A 19927-nucleotide genomic window follows, 5' to 3' on the forward strand; every position below is an offset into this window, starting at 1 on the left:
ACTGACCTGGCTGAGTCATGTTTCTTAATATTCTTGGGCTGATTTTTAAAAAGCTTCTTTGAAGTATTGAAACAATGCTAATATAACCAAGTCAACATAATCACATTTGGCCAAGCTAATAGGAAACCTCAGTTTTAAACAAAAGGTTATACTCAGGGCAATATCTTCCTACCATTTCCAGAAAAGTGGCCTGCAGCACACCTACCTATAAATACAACTACAAGGCTGAGACCATTTTGCAAGTTAGTGACATCATGAAAACAAAACATTTTCCAATCAGCCTTTCTTCTCCCGTAGGAAGGGAGATGGTGGAGATACTACTCTCTGGAAATGAAGCGTAAACCATGGGGCTTACACCTGCCAAGGTGGAGGAGGAGAAACCACTCAAGGATCTTTAATAAGTTTGGATTGAACCACTCTGCTAGTTGACACCTTCCCCTTTTTTCATTTGCATTTATCATTACGTTTTCTCTTTCCCATTCGGATGTGCCTACAGTTTACTTTTGTGTGTGTGGTTGACTGAAACAAAGTGATTGTTATACTTCATGTGTATTGGAAGTTTGGTATAGAAGATTCTAGACACCCAACTCCTCCCCCCCCCCCCCCCACCTAGTTGTTGCTTACAATGAACCTCTTTTCAATGAATATCTAATGAAGGTAGCTGTTAAATAAAAATGAATGCTATGTATAAAATTGTGAAATGTTATTTTCTACCTTGTAAAGAAAAAACATACCAGTGTGGAATGTATAATTTATAGTCAAGCTGGAAGACTGTGGTAACTCAAATGGCATCAGGCATGGAGTGGGCAGAATCTAAAGTCACCAAGAAAAACTGGAAGATATTCTAGAGATTGCAAAATAATCCTCAGGAGTTCAGTGTGTTTGCTGAGTAAGGTCCTTGGAAAAACATTCCTGTGGGTTCATATTATTGGCACTCCAAATGAGAGACATAATATCTTTTCCTGAATTTATTGGGCTGAGTTTCTCAAGTCTAGTGTGTTGTGTGTCTGCTGCATATGGCACTCTAAAATTAACTTGAAAATAACAAGCTGCTGGCCTGGATTTTATTTGGTCTGTGCAACATTTTTGAAAATCAGAAATTTGCACATAAAAGCCCAGATTCCCAACTTCTCTCAACATGTTGGAAGATCTGACAATAGTGGGCTTAAATTTCTTCCCAGTAAAGGTTGTCTCCCTTGGCCATGAACTCTGTGGTTTGCCATAGTCCCTAGAAGTCCCTGTTGTTATATACCCAGGCAATTTTATTTAATTTTTTTAAATGTTTATTTATTTTTGAGAGAAAGAGTGTGAGTGGGGGAGGGGCAGAGAGAGAGGGAGGCACAGAATCAGAAGCAGGCTCTGAGCTGTCAGCACAGAGCCCAATGCAGGACTCGAACTCATGAATGGCTGAGATGATGACCTGAGCTGAAGTCAGATGCTTAACCGACTGAGCCCCCTTGGCGACCCCCAGACAACTTAACTTAAATGGCTAGCTTCTGTAAGCATCTGAGTTTGAGACCCACATTATCTATTTTCAATTCATTTAGATAAAATAATTTCTTTTGACAAAAATGGGTATTTATATCTATTAAGTCACCTCATGCGCTCAAGGCATGAAATGCCTTACGAGACATTTTATATTGCATTATTTCATTTGCTTCTCCTTTGAAAGAAGTATAATTATTATAACCACTTAAAACCATAGGATTCTGAATCTTGGAGAGGCTGTGTAACTTGCCCATGGTCACACAATTAGTAAGAGGCAGAGCCAGGATTCAAACCCAAAGACTATGCTATCAGATAAGTGAGGCAAAAGAGAACATTGAAGTTGGAATAATCTGCAGCTAATTTCCTTGAAGAACAAGAAAGCAATTATAGTAGCGTACGAAAGACCGCGAGTCAAAGACCCAGGAACCAGGATTGAGACAGACTTGCTTTTCAGATAACCTTACCACTTATTATTTTGTAACCTTGGGAAATCTCCTTTCCTCCATTGGCCTGTTTCGTAATTTATAAAATGAGGGTAGGAAGGGTGAATAAGGATACCTCTAAAAGCCCCTGACCTGTCTCGCTCTTTTTGGTACCTAATCAGAGAAAGGATTTGTTCCTTTTCTTTGGCTCCCTCTGCTGACATAGAGCAGGAGAACACATTTGTTGCCCAAACCATTTCAAATTTAATTCAACTGTTCATTGAGGGTTTGCCCTTTACAAGGTCATGGTGGGAACCTGGTTACCTGGTCAGAAAACTTAGACCAGTGATTATTATGAGTTACTTCCTGATTGCTGCTGAGAAGAGCAAAAGAAGTGAAGGTCTAAAGTGATTCAAGATTTTATTATATACATGGAAATCATAGAATCAGAAAACATCATCATTGTCACCATGGGAATAATGAAAGCTAATATTTATTAAGCACAGAGAATAGGCCAGTTGCTATCTAAAGTACTTTATCTACTTTCATTGCCATTTTATTCTTAAAGTAATTCCATCAAAGTTGTTGTTTATTATCCTCACTTTGTACTGGGAGGGAAATTACAATTCAACCCCTTCCTTTTTCAGAAGAAATTGAGGCCCAGGGATATTAAGTGATTTATCCAAAATTATATGGCAGCTGACTGCTGGGAGAGCTAACACTAGAAGCTGTCCAGAAATATTTGTATTTATTTTGTTTTGTCCAGCTTCTTCAATTTAAAATCTGGCTGAGGAGATGGAATATACCAAGGAATAATTAACAGGAGGAGGTGTATAATTAGAAACTTAGTTTTTGAGGTTGAAGGGCACCTTGGAGTCTATCCAGTATGACTTCCTGTTCAGACAGAAGCTTCTCTCCACACCCTTGACAATTGGATACATAGCAGTTGAGTTGAAACCTACCCCCAGTCCTAATTTTGTGCGCTGGAGCTACACAGGGTATATTTAAGCTGTCTTCTGTACACAGTCCTCCCAAAATTTGAAAACTCTTGTGAACTATAAGACATCATGTCTGTGCTAAAATCTCCAAATGTATTTGTCTTTCACCTTATATATAAATTTTATTTTATTTTATTTTTTAAAATTTTTAAAATTTTTTAATATATTTTTGAGACAGAGAGAGACAGAGCATGAACAGGGGAGGGGCAGAGAGAGAGGGAGACACAGAATCTGAAGCAGGCTCCAGGCTCTGAGCTGTCAGCACAGAGCCTGACGTGGGGCTCACACTCTCAGACTGTGAGATGATGACCTGAGCTGAGGTCGGACACTTAACCAACTGAGCCACCCAGGTGCCCCATCACCTTATATATAAATTTTAGAATAAAATTAATTGTAAACTTCATTGCCTCCCTGCAGTGGACTCCAAAGATGGGCTCCAACGAATGATTCCTCCTAGTATTTATGTCCTTATGTAGTCCCTCCCATCCTGAATTTTGGCTGTTCTTTGACCTACACTGAATGGGCAGAAGTGACTGTGTCAGTTTTGGTCCTAAGCCTTGAGAAAGTCTGACACTTCGAGTCATTGTGCTCCGTGGAAACAAGCCAACATGTAAAAAGTTTAGCTGCCCTGCTGGGGAGGAAATGCCTGGGAGGATAAGATAGTGTGTGGAGAACTGAGGTGTCAGCTCTGTGAGTGAAGACGCCATCTTGAATGTTCCTGCCCAAGGGCCTCCAGAGTGCTTCAGCCCCAGCTGTCAACTGAGCAACTGCAAGAGAGATTCTGAGCAAAACCAAGAGAAGAAACACACGATTGAGACCAACCAACACACAGAATCATGAGAGATAAGAATAAAATTTATTAAGCTACCGAGTTTGAGTGGTTTTATACCAATAGAAAACTGAAACAACCCACTCAGAAAATATTTGCAGAACCTAAATTGGATGTCTAATGCTGAGGATGGAAAGAATAGTGTCTGTTTATCCTGGCACTATTAACACTGCCCCAGACTTATTTTCCATTTAACAATCATATCATCAGATTGAATGTGTAGTTAACATCTCTAGCATCTGTCACAGGATGGCTGTGTGCCTACTTCTCTCCAGTGTCTTCCTTAAAGGTACTATGGACCTAAATAAAAGATTCTGTATCTTTTTTCTTCATAATTTTTATCTGGTCTGCTGTGACTCAACATTCCAACCTGATGAGATTTTTAGAAAAAATTTTTTGCACTGTTATCTAATAATTATCTCTTTTGTCCTCTGCAATTTGACAAACATGCCATACATATTTTATTCAATTCACTGATAAAATTGTTGACTGGGCTAGGCAAATTCAGAGTCCTTCAGCAGGGCACTGGAGGCCTCCTGATGAGTAGGTTTGTTCCACTGTTTGAGCAACACTTTTAGGAAACGATCATTCCAGCTACAAGTCTGTTTAGTCTGTTGTCCACCAAGCTGTTTTTCTTCTTCTTTATTCTTTACAGTGACATTGTACAGCATTTGCCTTCCCTGAACTTTGTGGGTATAACTTTCCAGTAAAGTGGTTTAAATATAGTCTGGCATGATGGGCTGTTAATCAACTCATGTAGGCTCCTAACAAATACCACTTTATTTTCTACACAATCATAAACAACTTGTTTTGGAATCTGAACTGCACAGGTCTGGTAGTTAAACACACCTGGGTTTAAATCCTAGCTTTTTATTGTGAGCTACATCAAGTTATTCAGCTTCTCTGAGCCTCAGTTTCATCTGTCAAATGAGGATAATAATACCTTCTTTAGGGGTTTTATGTGATGATTAAAATGAGATCATGTGTGGAAAACATTTAGTACCATGCTCCTCTTGTGATTTCTCAATACATCTTGCATTTCATTATTGTTCCTGTTTTATTATCGTAACAATAAGTTGTTCCTCAATCTGCGGTTTCTAAAATTGACCTCTTTCTTTTCACTTTTCTGAAAATTTGAATAATATATGCCAATCCCTAGTTTTATGGCACTGTGTTGAAGAATATAGCAAAAATAAAAATAGTACTTCTTTTTATCTGCCATCTGTTAACATTAACCATCTGCCCGAAGCTGTAGGCCTATCGCTTTTTTTTTTCTTTCTGCTCAAAACAGTGATTAAAATGAGTCCCCCGCCCCTGCATCTAACTCATACCTTTTGTGTTCCTAACCTGTTTCACATGGTTCAACTCATGTGGGGCTCCAACCTCCATCAGACAGACCCATTGGAGCCACTCTTTTGCTTCTTTCATATTTTGCATAGGTCTGTTATCCTGTCATAGTTCTGTCAACTCAGGAGTAGGTTAGGCCAGACCTAGAAGTTATTAAGCTCTGCCAGAATGGTGTATAGAAAGCCACTCAACACTAAGAAGTCATTTGCTCGTGGGTTAGGGAGCAGGGCTTGGAGAAGCAAGAGAGCACTCTAGTCATGAGGGAACTGGGGCATCAGAAAGGGAAATGGAATAGAATTATAATAGCAAGGACCTGGATACCAAGTCATAGGATGGGGCGCAAGGCTGACATAGTGAGATACTAAAAAGTATCAAATCCAGGGTTCCTTACATCTCCCCTCTAAAACTGGTGGTATCAGGGCGCCTGGGTGGCTCCGTCGGTTAAGCGTGTGGCTTCGGCTCAGGTCATGATCTTATGGCCTATGAATTCGAACCCTGAGTTGGGCTCTGTGCTGACAACTCAGATCCTGGAGGCTGCTTCAGATTCTGTGTCTCTGTCTCCCTCTCTTTCTCTCTCTCTTCCCTGCCCCTGCTTGCATGCTCCCTCACTCTCTCTCCCTCTCTCAAAAAAAAATAAACATCAAAAAAATTAAAAAAAAATTTTTAACTGGTGGTATCAGATCTTAGGTCTGAGTTGAATCTGTAAGTAGGATTAGGTGGATCCAGTGGTGGGGGTAATTACTGTGCTGCCCCAGCACAGAGCCAAGTGAGATACTGAGATGTCCTCCAAGAGAATTTCCAAGATTCCTGACACTTGCTTATCCTATCCAGTTCTTCCAGCTGGTTTTGAATTAAATCTTGAAGAGCCTTTCTTTTACTGATTTCTGAGACTTTTGAAACATTGCCATATTGTAAGACTAGATAGAAACCTATCAGATACCTTTCTTTCAGCAGGATGATAATATTTGACTACAGCTGAGTGGGATCCAGGTCACTGGTGACTCTCTGAGTACTCAATATGTCAATTTTATGTTAGAACAGATCTGATTAGAATGGAGAGAGGCAGTGATGGGTTACACTTCACAGGGCAGTCATTTTTAATCCACTTTAACAACCTAAGGGAATGGTACTGGTTATAATCCTTTGGCTGTCTGCAGCATCAAGGTGCCCTTAAATGTCACTCAAAAGCTATCTAAGACTTTTGCCATTTCTTAATCTTTTTTTAAAAAATTTTTTAATGTTTGTTTTTGAGGTGGGGCGAATGGGGGAGGGGCAGAGAGAGAGGGAGACACAGAATCTGAAGCAGGATCCAGATTCTGAGCTGTCAGCATAGAGCCAGACACAGGGTTTGAACCCATGAACTGTGAGATCATGACCTGAGCTGAAGTCAGATACCAAACCGACTGAGCCACCCAGGCGCCCCCATTTCTTAACCTTTTAAAACAAAACAAAACAAAATATTCCCTTCCCATTGTTTTTAAAAGAGGTGGAGAAGTAAAGAGATGGGGAAATAAACCTCACCTCCTAGAGATAACATCTCTTAACATATTGGAGTGTATTTGAGCTAGCTTCTCTCTGCCCTCCTCTCCTCCCTAGTCCTTCTTTCTTATCCTCTTCCTTCTCTGTCTCTCCTTAGACCTCAAGGGCAGAGAGTTGAGTTATTTACACTTCTCAGTCACGGCACATTATCAACATTCGCATGTCCTTGGCTTTGCTTCTATTTTATTTTATTATTTTCCCCCTTCATTCTGAGTCTTTATCCCAGTCCTCACTCCCGCTAAGGGTAGCCATTCTAAGATGCTATATTCTTGCATTTGCATATATCATTGAAGAATATGTTATATTTATGCATTTTTAATTTACACAAATAGTGCTTACTATAGATCTTGTTCTCACTCTTTTTATTTTTTAACTTGACACTGTTTCTAGGATCTATTTAAAGTGCAAGATGTCCATCTGGCTCATTGCTGCTAACTGCTGCATGATGGTTGATAACATGCATCCACCACATTTCATTTCCCTGTCAAAAACAACACAGTAAACATCCCCATGCATATGTCCCTATGGATCTGATTATCAGAAGTATAGGGACAGGAGGGAGGTGCTGAATCACAGGAATACAAGTACCTACTACAACTAAATGCTTCTAGGTTGTTCTTTAAATGGTCATGATAGGGGTACCTGGCTAGCCAAGTTCCTAGAGCATGTGACTCTTGATCTTGGGGTTATGAGTTCAAGCCCCATGTTGGGTGTAGAGCTTACTTAAGAAAAAGCTAATCTAAATGGTCATAACATTCTTTTTTATTGAGAGATAATGTGTTTCCTGTAAAATTTGCTCTTTTAAGGTATACCATTCAGGGGTTATAGATTACTCACAGAGTTGTGCATCTAATTCCAGAACATTTGTAGCACTTCCAAAAGAAATCTGGTATATATTTGCAATCACTCTCCATTTCCTCTTCCTCCAGACCATGGCAACCAGGTCCTGAAAACCCTACTGTCTGACTCTATAGATTTTCCTGTTCTGGACATTTTGTATACATAGAATCATATTATGTGTGGTCTTTTGTGTCTGGTTTCTCTCACTTAGCAAATTGTTTTCAGTGGTCATCCATGTTGTAGCATGCATCAGTACTTCATGCCTTTTATGGCTGAATAATATTCAATTGTATGGACATACCACATTTTATTTTTCCACTGATCAGTTGATGGATGTTTGTGCTGCTATTTGGTGTAATGAGTAAGTGTCTATGAACATTCATGTGCAAGTTTTTGTGTAGACATTTTTGTGTAAATATTTTCAATTCTCTTGAATATGGACCTAAGAGTGGACTTGCTATGTCATATGGTAACTCTCCTTAATCACTGAGGAACTTTTTCTGAAGCAAACGTATCATTTTACATTTCCACCAGCAATATATGAAGGGTCCAGTATCCAGACATCCTAACCAACACTTGTTGTTGTCTAGCCATTCAAGTAGGTGGGAAGCAGTATCTCATTGTGGTTTTGATTTGAATCTCCCTAATGATTAATTATTTTGAGCATATTTCTATGTGTTTATTGGGCTTTCTATGTATTCTATGTGCTTATTGGCCATTTATATATCTTCTTTGGAGAAATGTATATTTAAATCCTTTGTCTGCTTTTAAATTAGTTATTTGTCCTTTTATTATTGATTTCTGTTAATTTTTTATATATTATGGACATAAGTTCCTTATCAGATATATGATGTGCAAATATTTTCACCTATTCTATAGACTGTCTTTTCACTTTCTTGATGGTGTCCTTTGAAACACAAGTTAATTTTGATGAAGTCCAGTCTATTTTTTTTCTTTTGTTGTTTATGCTTTTGGTGTAACCCATTGTCTAATCCAAGGTCATAAAGATATAGGCCTATGTTTTCCTTTAGGAGTTCAATAGTTTTAACTTTTACATTTAGAGTCTTTGATTCATAATGGATTAATTTTTGTATATGTTGTAAGACGTGGATCTAAATTCTTTCCTTTGCAGGTGTATATCCAGTTGTTTCACTATCATTTGTTGAAAGAAACTTATTTCTCCATTGAATTGTCTTGGAACTTTTGTTGAAAATGGATTGACTATAAGTGTGAAGGTTTGTTCCTGGGCTTTCAATTCTATTCCATTGTTCTATGTCTATCCTTATCCATACTGTCCTGATTACTTCAGCTTTGTACTAAGTTGTAAAATCATGCAGTGTAAGTCCTTCAACTTTGTTTTTTTCAAGATTGTTTTGGGAGTGTTTGACAGTGTTACCATTAGTATTAGTTTTCTATGGCATATATAACAAATTGGCACATAGTGGCTTCAAACAACACAATTTTGTTATTTTACAGTTCCATAGGCCAGAAATCCCACATGGATTCACCGAAATCAAATCAGGATTACATTCCTTCCTGGATGCTCCAGGGAATAATCTATTTTCTTTTTTAGCTACCAGAGGCCACCCTCATTCCTTGATTCATCACATGCTTGTCCATCTTCAAAGCCAACAATGGTAGGCCAAGTCCTTCTCATGATATTCTCTCACTTCCTCTTTCTTCTACAGTCACATCTCCTTCTCACAATGTTTTACAGTTTTCAGTGTACAAAGCTTGAAAGCATTTTGTTAAATTTATTTGTAAATTTTATCCTTTTTGATACTATTATAAATGGAATTGTTTTATAATTTCATTTCAGATGGTTTGTTGCTAGTGTATAGACATAAAGCTGATTTTGGATTCTTGATCTTTTATCCTACACCTTTGCTGAACTTATTTATTATATCCAATAGTGTTTTTTAATTTAAAAATTTTTTAATGTTTATTTATTTTTGAGAGACAGAGAGAGACAGAATATGAGCAGGGGAGGGGCTGAGAGAGAGGGAGACACAGAATCTGAAGCAGGCTCCAGGCTCTGAGCTGTCAGTACAGAGCCTGACATGGGGCTTGAACTCATGAACTGTGAGATTGTGACCTGAGCTGAAGTCAGAGGCTTAACTGAGCCACCCAGGCCCATGATATCCAGTAGTATTTGTGTGTGTGTGTGTGTGTGTGTGTGTGTGTGTGTGTGTGTGTATGTGTAATCCTTAGGATTTTCTACATACATGATTCTGTCATCTAGAAATAAACACAGTTTTACCTCTTCTTTTCCAATCTGATGTCTTTTACTTCTTTTTCTTGCCTAATTGTACTGGCTAGGATTTCAAGTAAAATGTTGAAGTATCTGAGTAGACATAACTTATCTTGTTCCTGATCTTAGGGGGAAAGATTTCAGTCTTCCATCATTAAGTATGATGTTGGTGTGTGTTTGTTGTAGATGTCCTTTATCAGGTTAAAGAAACTCCCTCCTATCACTAATTTATTGAGTGTTCTTATTATAAAAATGTTTTAGATTTGTGTCAATTGATTTTTCGGCTTCTACTAAAATGATCACGTCATTTTTGCCTTTTATTCTATTATGGCTTATTACACTGACTGTTTTTCATACATTGATCCAATCTTACATCCTTAGGATAAATCTCTGTGATCATGGAATATAATTCTTTTTATATGTTGCTGGATTCAGTTTGCTAGTATTTTCTTGAGTATTTTTGCATCAATACTTATAAAAGATTTTAGTCTTTAGTTTTATTGTAATATCTTTGTGTAATTTTGGTATCAGGATAATTCTGGTCTCATAGAATGAGTTGAGCGGTGTTTTCTCCTCTTGCGTTTTTTGGAAGAGTTTGTGAAGAATTTGTACCAATTCTTCTTTAAATGTGACATGGAATTCACCTGACAAGCCATCTAGTTTTGGGTTTTTCTTTGTGGGAGGTCTTTTGATTATCAATTTAATCTTTTCATTACAGGTATGTTCAGATTTTCTATTTCTTCTTGAGTTAGTTTGAATGCTTTTTGTCCTTCTCAGGAAATTTTTTTTCAAAGTTATCTAATTTGTTGGTATATAGAAGTTCATAGTATTCCTTTATAAATATTTTTATTTCTGTAGGTTCAGTAGTTATGTTCCTTCTTTCATTCCTGATTTTAGTAATTTGAATCGTATTCCTTTTTTCTTGATTAATCTAGCTGAAGTCTTGTCCATTTTGTTGATTTTTTAAAGAGCCCATTTTTTCATTTTGTTAATTTTCCCTATTGTTTTTCTGTTTCCTTTTTGTTTTGAAAGTTTTTATTTATTTAGGTAATCTCTGTACCCAATGTGGGGCTTGAACTCATGACCCTGAGATCAAGAGTCATATGCTTTTCTGACTGAGCCAGAGAGGCACCCCTGTTTTCCTGTTTCCTATTTCATTCATTCCTACTTTAATCCTTATTATTTCATTCCTTTTGATTGCTCTTAAGGTGTTTTTTTTTTATTCCAGTATAGTTAAAATTGTTCCGAATTTAGTTTGATCTTCTTTTTCAGTGTCTTAAGGCAGAAGACTAGGTTGTTGATTGGAGTTTTTTTTCTTTTAACATATGCATTTATAGCTATAAATCTTCCTTTGAGCATTGCTTTCACTGCATCCCATAAATTTCCATATGTTATGTTTTCATTTTCATTCATCTCAATGTATTTTCTAATTTTCTTTGGATTTCTTCCTTGACCCATTGATTATTTAATAGTGGTTGTTTAATTTACATGTACTAGTGAATTTCCCAAATTTTGTAGCTATTGATTTTTCATTTCATTGTGGTCAGAGAACATATATTGTATGATTTCACTGCCTTTTTAAAATGTTTATTTATTTATTTTGAGAGAGAGTGTAAGCAAGAGAGGGGCAGAGAAAGAAGGAGAGAGACAATCCCAAGCAAGCTCCACACTCAGTCTAGAGCCCCACATGGAGCTTGATCTCAGGACCTTGAGATCATGACCTGAGCCGAAATCAAGAATCCAACACTTAACTGATGGAGCCAATCAGGCACTGCTGTATGATTTCAATCCCTTTAAATTTATTGGGATTTGTTGGCCTACTTATAGTCTGTCCTGGAGACTTGTCCTGCTTCATGTATTTTGGAACTCTATTTTCAAGTACATGTATGTTTACACTCCTTAGGTCTTCTTGATGCACTCTTTTATCATTTTTAAATGTTCTCTTGGTTTCTAGTAACAGTTTTTCATTAATACCTATTTTTCTGATATTAGTAGACACTTCTCTTTTGATTACCATTTGCATGGTGTGTATCCTTTTCCATCATTTTACTTTCAACCTATGTTTGACTTTCAGTATAAAGTGCATCTTTTGTAGACAGTATAAAATTAGATGATATTTTCAGATTGATTCTGCCAATCTCCATCTTCTCACTGAAGTGTTTAATCTATTTACATTTAATGTAATCATTAATAAGGTAGAATTTACAATTGCTATTTTGTTATTTGTTTTCTATATGTCTTATGTATTTTTATTTTTTTATTCCTCCATTATTGCCTGCTTTTGTGTTAAACATATTTTGTAGTTCAGTATTTTCATTCTTTTGTCTCTTTTACTATTTTTTGAGTTATTGTCTTAGTGGCTGTCCTGGAAATTACAATAAATTTATTAATTTATAACAACGTAGTTCTGATAAATAGCCACTTGATTTCAATATTGTAAAAAAAACCTAGCTCCTATACAGCTTCATTCCCTCCTCACTTCATGCTGTTGTCACACAAATTACATACTTATACATTATAAAACTATCAATAGAACCATGTAATTATAGTGTTATAGTTATGTTTTAAAATATGCCATGTGAAAAAAAGTTATAAACAAAAGACATGTCTACTGCCTTTGATATTTACCTATGTAGTTACTTTTATCAGTCTATTTCTCATGTGGATTTGATTACTGTCTAATGTCCTTTAATTTCACCCTGAGAGATTTCCTTTAGTATTTCAAGCAGTGCAGATCTATCGGTGACAAACTCTCTCAGCTTTTGTTTTTCTGGCAAAGTCTTAACTTTTCCTTTATTCTTTAAAGGGTAGTTTTGCTGGACATATTTTTGCTGGACATAGAATTCTTGATTGATGTCTTTTTCTTTTATTACTTTGAATTTACTATCCCACTGACTTGTGGCCTTTATAGTTTCAAATGAGAAATCATATATTAATATTTTTAAAGATTTCTTGTACTATTTACATACAGTGAACTGCACAGATTTTTCAGTGTAAGTTTTGACATGTGTATACATTTATATAATCTTTAACCCCATCAAGAAATTTAAAACTTTTATTTCCAGAAAATTTTCTCTAGTCCTTTTATAATCAATACTGCTGCCCACCTCTGCAGCAAATAATACTCTGATTTCTTTTTCCTGCCCTTGAGCTCATTAAAAGTTGAACCATACAGTATGTACTTTTTATGTCTGATTTCTTTTACTCTGCATGTTTTAAAGATTTATCCATGTTATGGCATGTATTAATAGCATGTTATTTTTAAAGTTTGTTTGTTTATTTGAGAGAGTATGAGTGGGGGAGGGGCAGAGAGAGAGGGAGAGAGAATCCCAAGCAGGCTCCACACTGGCAGTACAGAGCCCAACGCAACGCTTGAACTCATGGACTGTGAGATCATGACCTGAGCCAAAACCAAGAGTTGAACATTTAACTGACTCTGCTACCCAAGTGCTCCGTTAGCATATTATTTTTGATTATTGAGTAATGTTTCATTGTAAGAATATACCACAAATTATATATCCATTTTCTTATTGATGGGCATTTGGATTTTTTCCAAATGAGGGCTATAATGAATAACGATGCTATGAACATTCTTGTATAAGGCTTTTTGGAAGACATATTTTGTTTTACTTGGGTCAATACTTGAGAGTAAAATGCACGGTCATGGAATATATGTATGCTTAATTTTATAAAAAAACACTTTTACAGAGTAGTACCATTTTACACTTCCACTGATAATATGAGTTCAGCTACTGTTACTAAGTCTATTTTGGAATTAGCCATTTTAGTGCCTGTAATTTAATACATTATTGTGATTTTAATTTGAACTTCATTCATATTCTTTTTGGCCTTTCATATATATTCCTTAATAAAGTGTCTATTTAAGTCCTTAGCTCATTTAAAAAACATCTGTTTGTCTTTTTTATTGAGTTGAAGGAGTACTTTAGATACTCTGGGTACAAGTTCTTTGTTAAGTATATGTATTACAAATATTTTTTCCCAGTCTGTGGCTTGCACATTCATTTTCTTAATGGTACCTTTTAATGGGTAGAGGTTTTACATTTTGCAGAAGTCTGATTAACCTATTTTTATTGTTTTATATTCTTTTACAAGAATTCTTCTAATCCTAAATTTGTAAATATATCCTCCCATGTTTTCCTCTAGAAGCTTTAGCCTACGATCCATCTTGAATTAATGTTTGTGTATTATGTTACTATGAAGTAGGAGTCAAGATTTCCTTTTTTTCTATTCCTTTATTCATTACTATTTTTTGAAACCTGTGTCCTTTCTCTATAGGATTACATGGACTCCTTTACTGAAAATCAATTTACCGCATAAATGTGGATCAAAGTCTGTATTCTCTATTTTGTTTCATTAATCTATTTGTCCCTCCTTAGGGACATGCTCTGTTAATAGCACACTGTCCCTGGCTGTATAGAAAGTACTGAAATCAGAGAGTATAAGTCCTCCAATTTTGTTCCTTTTTTCATTTGTTTTGGGTCTTCTAGTGCCTTTTCATTCGCATATACATTTTAGGCTCACTATGAACTTCTCACTTGTAACTGCTTTTGCTTCATCCCACAAATTTTGGTATATTTCCATTTATATTTACCCCCATGGTATTTTTTCATTTCTGTTTTGATTTCTTCTTTGACCCACTGGTTGTTCAGTAGCATGTTGTTTAGTCTCCACATATTGGTGGATTTCCCACTATTCCTCATGTAATTCATTTCTAGTTTCATACCATTGTGATCAGAAAGATGCCTGATACAATTTCAATCCTCTTAAATTTGTTAAGACTTATTTTGTGGCCTACCACATGATCTAACCTGGAAAATCTTCCATGTGCCCTTGAGAAGAATGTATGTTCTATTGCTTTTGGATGGAATGGTCTGTATCTATCTGTTTAGTACATCTGGTATAATGTGTTGACAATAAAAATACCTAGCTAAACCATAAAACTTGTGTTATTTAAGACAGTATGACCAGTCTGACTCCTCACACAATGGAGTCGAACCAATTAGGAATTGACAACCCAGCACCTAAAGTTGTCTAGCCAGTAAGGGAAAGAATGAGGGGGGAAGGGACATGGGTGCTGACCAGAACCTTATAAAACAAGGACCCTTACCTATAGTTGCAGGCATTAGCTTTTGAATGCCCCCTCTCTGTAACGAGAGCTTTCATACTATTCTTTTCTGGTCTTATACTCTAATAAACTTCTGCCTGCTGCTCATTTTGTGTCCACCTCTTCATTTTTTGAAGTGGCAAGACAACAAACCCCGGGTATTGTGGTAAAAAAAAATTCTACAACATTTATATAAGACGTGTGTGTGTGTGTGTGTGTGTGTGTGTAAACAACTTAAAGGAAATAATAATTTATATCTTAAGGATCAGATTTTTAAATGTGACATTTATCCTTTGCTTATCCTGTTCAACAGCTGAGTATTAACCTTGGTTCTTACTAGTTAGAAAAGTCTGGGGTGCCTTGATGGCTCACTAGGTTAAGCGTCTGACTCTTGGTTTCGGCTCAGGTCATGAACTCATGGTTTGTGGGTTCATACTCCGCATTGGGCTCTGTGATGACAGTGCAGAGCCTGCTTGGGATTCTCTCTCTCCTTGTCTCTCTGCCTCTCCCTACCAATAAATAAACTTAAAAAAAAAAAGTCCTACAATATTTGACATGCTTTGAGATCTCAACAAGTTGGAGAATCATAGAGAAATTCTGTTTGTCATTAAAATAAATACTTTCTATTAAGTTTCATGATTGACAAGGAGGGTGGGGGATGTTAAAATTCCAGCTCCTAAAAGGTCTATTTAAAAAATAGGTTATTTGGGTCTAATTGACTTCTGATACTGATCATTCAACCAAAAAGACATTATCTTGCATAAGAACCTGCCACAGGCAAACTCACTTGTAAACTGGGGCAGAGAGAAAATGTGAGCACCTAGAACAAGAGGACCTTTTTTTTCCATTAAAAAAAAAAAGCCTTCCTGGGGTTGATTTCCATAAGTGTGCATTTCTTCTTTATAATTTCAGTCATTAATCACCAAGTAGTGTTTAATGAGCACCTGCATAGATCATAAATTACACAATTTAACCTGAAAACTAAAATTTTACGTTGCCTCTTCCTCTAATAATTATAATCTACCCTGGGGCTGTTCCTGACTTGTTTGGCATCTCTGTTTTTGCAGAACTTGAACCAGGGCACAGGGTTTCGGTGTCTTCTCTTATTCCTCACCTCACTTTTTTTTCCAAATCCAGGGTCTCTTAACCTCTGCATTATTGCCATTTTGGGCTGAATAATTCTTTATTGTGGGGGGTGGGCTGGGGCTGTCTTGTCCTTTGTAGGATGTTTAGCAGCATGCTGACTTCTATCCTCTAGATGCCAGTAACTCTCCTGCCCCAATTATGACAACCAAAAACCTCTCCAGACATTGCCAAATATCCCCTTGCAGGGGGTGGTGGAAGGGAATGGACAGGGGGCAAAACTGCCCCCTATTGAGAACCACTGCTCTCAAATCTCTGAGGATCCCAAGCCTGTGAATGCTACCAGGAATCACCTGGCCACCTCCAGACATGGTTCTCAAAGAAAGCTTAGACACATAATTTAACTAACTCAATGTTCTCAACCCTGGCTATGCATTTGAATCACTGTGATATTTACAAAAGAATAACTGGGTATTAGTAGTTTTTAAAAGCTCCCCAGGAGTTCTCAATTTGTAGACAGGATGAACATATGTACTTAGAAGTCATAATACTCCTAAAAACTTAAAAAAAAAAAACACTAATTTTATTTCAAAGAGGAAATATCCAGGTAGTTTCAGAGCAAGGAAAAAAAAATTCCAGGTTGGTAGATGGTAGAACATAGGCCACTGGAAACATTTCACATTTACTTTTTGTTCTGCGATCATCACAAAGCAATTGGGAAAGTGGATACCTCTGGGAAGGCTGGGCTTTTTAACAGTTTGAGAATGAATCACTTGGTGTAGGGCAATTTCTCTGGTGCTTGTGAGTTACAAGCTTGTGTAAATTTGTCACCAAAGCAACATCAATTAGAGCACTTCACAGGGAAGAGCCTGACCAACAGGAAATTCCCCAAATGTAATGTTTGTGATTGGCAGGGAAGGAAGGAGGGGGAAGAGGAGCAAGATTTAGCAAGTGCAAGCAAGAGAGGCCTTCTGATAACGTTTTTCAGCACATGAAAAGTACAACCAAATTGCTACCTCTTTCCTTTGTTAGTGCTTCAGTAACAGTGGAAATAAAACCAGATGATGAAGGTCTTTATATTTTAGGATCCCAGGAACATTATGTCCAGAAGATGTGCACATTCTGGCAACTGCCAATCCATGTCTTCTGGCTAGCCAAGAATCTTGGCCAGTTATTGATCTTCAGAAAGGTGTAGGATGCATTAGACAAGGCTCAATTTTCCTTGTGGCCTTCGGCAACTCACTTAACTTCCCTGAGCTTCTGTTTCTTTATCTGAGAAAATGGGAAGCATGGCATATACCTCAAACAATCACCATGAGAATTAAATTAGATAATAAATATGGAAGTGTTTTGTGAGTTGTAAAGCCCAATAAGGTAATGCTATCTTTCCAGGGACCTTCTATCCTGAAGATTCCTCTAGTCCAGGTTCCAGTGGCTTTCAGTTTTGACTTCTAGGGCATGTGAAGAATAATGGATGAGTGCAGCCATTGACATCTTTTCTCAAACGTCTATCCTCAAGTGGACAATTAGGAAAATACATTTGAGTTAAAAATACAGAGTGATGTATTTTTCATGACTGAGGTTACAGTTGTATTTTAGGTTATTACATACCAAAGACAAGGAAATTAGTTGGTGCCCTCTAAAATGCAAAGAGCAAGAGATTAATCTGATAAATGGTTTCCATTAAAAAATTCCATTTGGTTTCCCAAATTTGTCTTGTCTCCTGAGGTTTCTGAATGCCACAATGTCCTTCCCCTGTGCTTTCCAGCTGTAGTCTACGTTTCCTTTATTCCGAGGTTTGAGGAATATCTGTATTCATACAAAGATAGTGGCACAACATAACTACAGAGTTAATGCTAATCCGTGGACATATTAACTGAAATCACTATTTTGTCTTTCAATTTAGTTTTGGTTGATACTCAAAATGTAATCTTTGTGGAATTTGAAAACAAGGCTTTTGTAATGTCATTTCATACAAGTAATGCAGCTAAGATCATCCAAATAAGTCCATGGTCAAAGTTCTAAGTGATTAGTGCTCATCCACTAATAAAGATTCTCATCAAAGGATAAAATAAACAGAGCAGGGAATATTCAGTGCTATTCTGGGGGAAGCTGGTGGAGAAGAGGTCGGCATTTGCAAGCTTTTACTTGAATGCTTTTACAGTTAGGTGCCTCACACGGCTAGCAGAGAAAATTGGATGGATTCCATCCTAGTCTTATGAAAACACAGATGCCTGGATGCCATCTTTTCTGAAGAGAATACTAGTTCAGCCAATTGCAAACCCAGAACTGAGCACACTACTACATTATCACACTAAGTTCATATTTATCTGTTTTGTCTTCAGTTTGTTCTGTCTCGAAGTCTGGGTCAGGGTCTGGGTGGTGGATTTCAATGACAAGCACATAGATGAGGCCTCCAATGACAGCACCAACCAAAGGGCCCACTACAGGAATCCACCAGAAGTTATTTCCAGCTCTGAAATCAAACAAGAAATTAATGATATTGCACTTGGACCTTTCTCCTGATATTATTGTTTAGTTATCCACTAAACAAGCCAGTCTTTCTCAGGCTCATGGTTCCCTTTTAACTCAGCAAGAACTAAGCATAAGGACACTCACTGTAGCTTGGCAACCATCATCCTGGATTTTCCATTTACCTGATTTCAGATGATCTATTCCATTTTCCTATGAGTACTCTTGAGAGAATATGCCCCATTTATTTTCCTTTCAGAAAATATAGTCCCTGAACCCACTGTCAAAACTGAAGACATCTAGGGATAGTTCAGGTTGATTACTCAGGAACTGCCTTTCTTGTATCCTGAAATGATGAATCCTGGGGATAATGAATGGAAAGGTGTGGAGGGGTTCCTGGAAATCATCCATCTATGAGGGCAACCACAAAATAAACAATCAGGAAATGTTTATCAATGAATGAATTAATTTTAAAAAATGAAAGGTGGATATATGAATTACCTACTAAATATAATTTAGTCACATGCTTATTTTTTGAGGTCACAGCTTAAAGTTCCTCTCTGATAAGGGTTTTGTGCCATGATTCTGTCTTCTGAAGAAGTCTTCAATGACGGTACATTATATTAAAGTATAGTTATTGGAGAAAGCAGATGCCTTTGTAAATTGTCACCATCTTTTTCAGAGACAGGAAATTGATTTAAATAGCTCTGTAGAAAGGAACATGATCCTCAGAAGCAAGCAAAACTGTACAATATATTGTTCAATGACCTATATATTTCAGATAAAACTTTTTAAAGCAGAGGAATGGTAAACACAAATATTCAGGATAATGCAGAGGAGGCAGGGGAAATAGCAAGAGCACACACATATACTTGAGGACATCACATTGTCCTACCTAGAAAAGGTTGATGGCTGTCCTTTTTATCCTTCTGCTTAATAACTACATATATGTTCCATGTGGCCTTTTATTTCTATCACAGTTTGATTAGAAAGGATAATAAAGGAAATAAGCCCTGCCCTTGAACTTCGTTCTTTCATCTGCATGGTGGTCTCTTCCACCTGGATCATTCAAGCACTCCAAAATCTTGGATTAGGAATGCAGGCTGGAGGGAAGAGCACCGAGGGTGAGCACAGCAGCCACCAGATGTCACTCTTAAGGCACGGGAGAGAGGAAGCTGCACTCGCTGCTTTCTCAGTGCCCCGTCACAAGCCCCCAAGGACTTTCCTAGGAGAGGTACATGGGCTTTAAAGAGCTAGGAGACTTCTCTTTGGTAAACACATGAAGCAAGTCTAAGCCATCTAATTTGTCTACCATTTTCTTTCGTTCATCATGATTTAATGGCGAATCTCACTGTCATTTAACAGATTAGTGTCCCAGATATCTGCCAGGACACATGTCCTCTTTTCACTGGCTGGGCTCTTCCTTCTGTCAGGGCTGAACCTGTTGTGCCAAGGTCACAAGTCATAAATGAAGGTCCTTACATGTGGTATCCTTCTTGGCCCAGTCTTAAAAGTCCACAGTGTCATTTGTAC

At 37.2% G+C, this 19927-nt stretch overlaps 1 protein-coding gene across 1 annotated transcript in view; it reads right to left on the reverse strand.

Annotated features, from left to right (window-relative positions):
- Nucleotides 1–496: 496 nt before the first annotated feature.
- AQP9 (aquaporin 9) overlaps nt 497–19927 on the reverse strand; it is a 63602-nt gene continuing 44171 nt past the window's right edge. The window contains exon 7 of the mRNA XM_060618394.3: nt 497–18398. Within this exon, the coding sequence (XP_060474377.1) occupies nt 18224–18398 (175 nt within the window). The 3' untranslated portion in view covers nt 497–18223. The remainder of the gene's footprint in view (nt 18399–19927) is intronic.

This window comes from Panthera onca, chromosome B3, assembly GCF_046562875.1.
Source record: "Panthera onca isolate mPanOnc1 chromosome B3, mPanOnc1 haplotype 2, whole genome shotgun sequence".
Lineage (NCBI taxonomy): Eukaryota > Metazoa > Chordata > Mammalia > Carnivora > Felidae > Panthera > Panthera onca.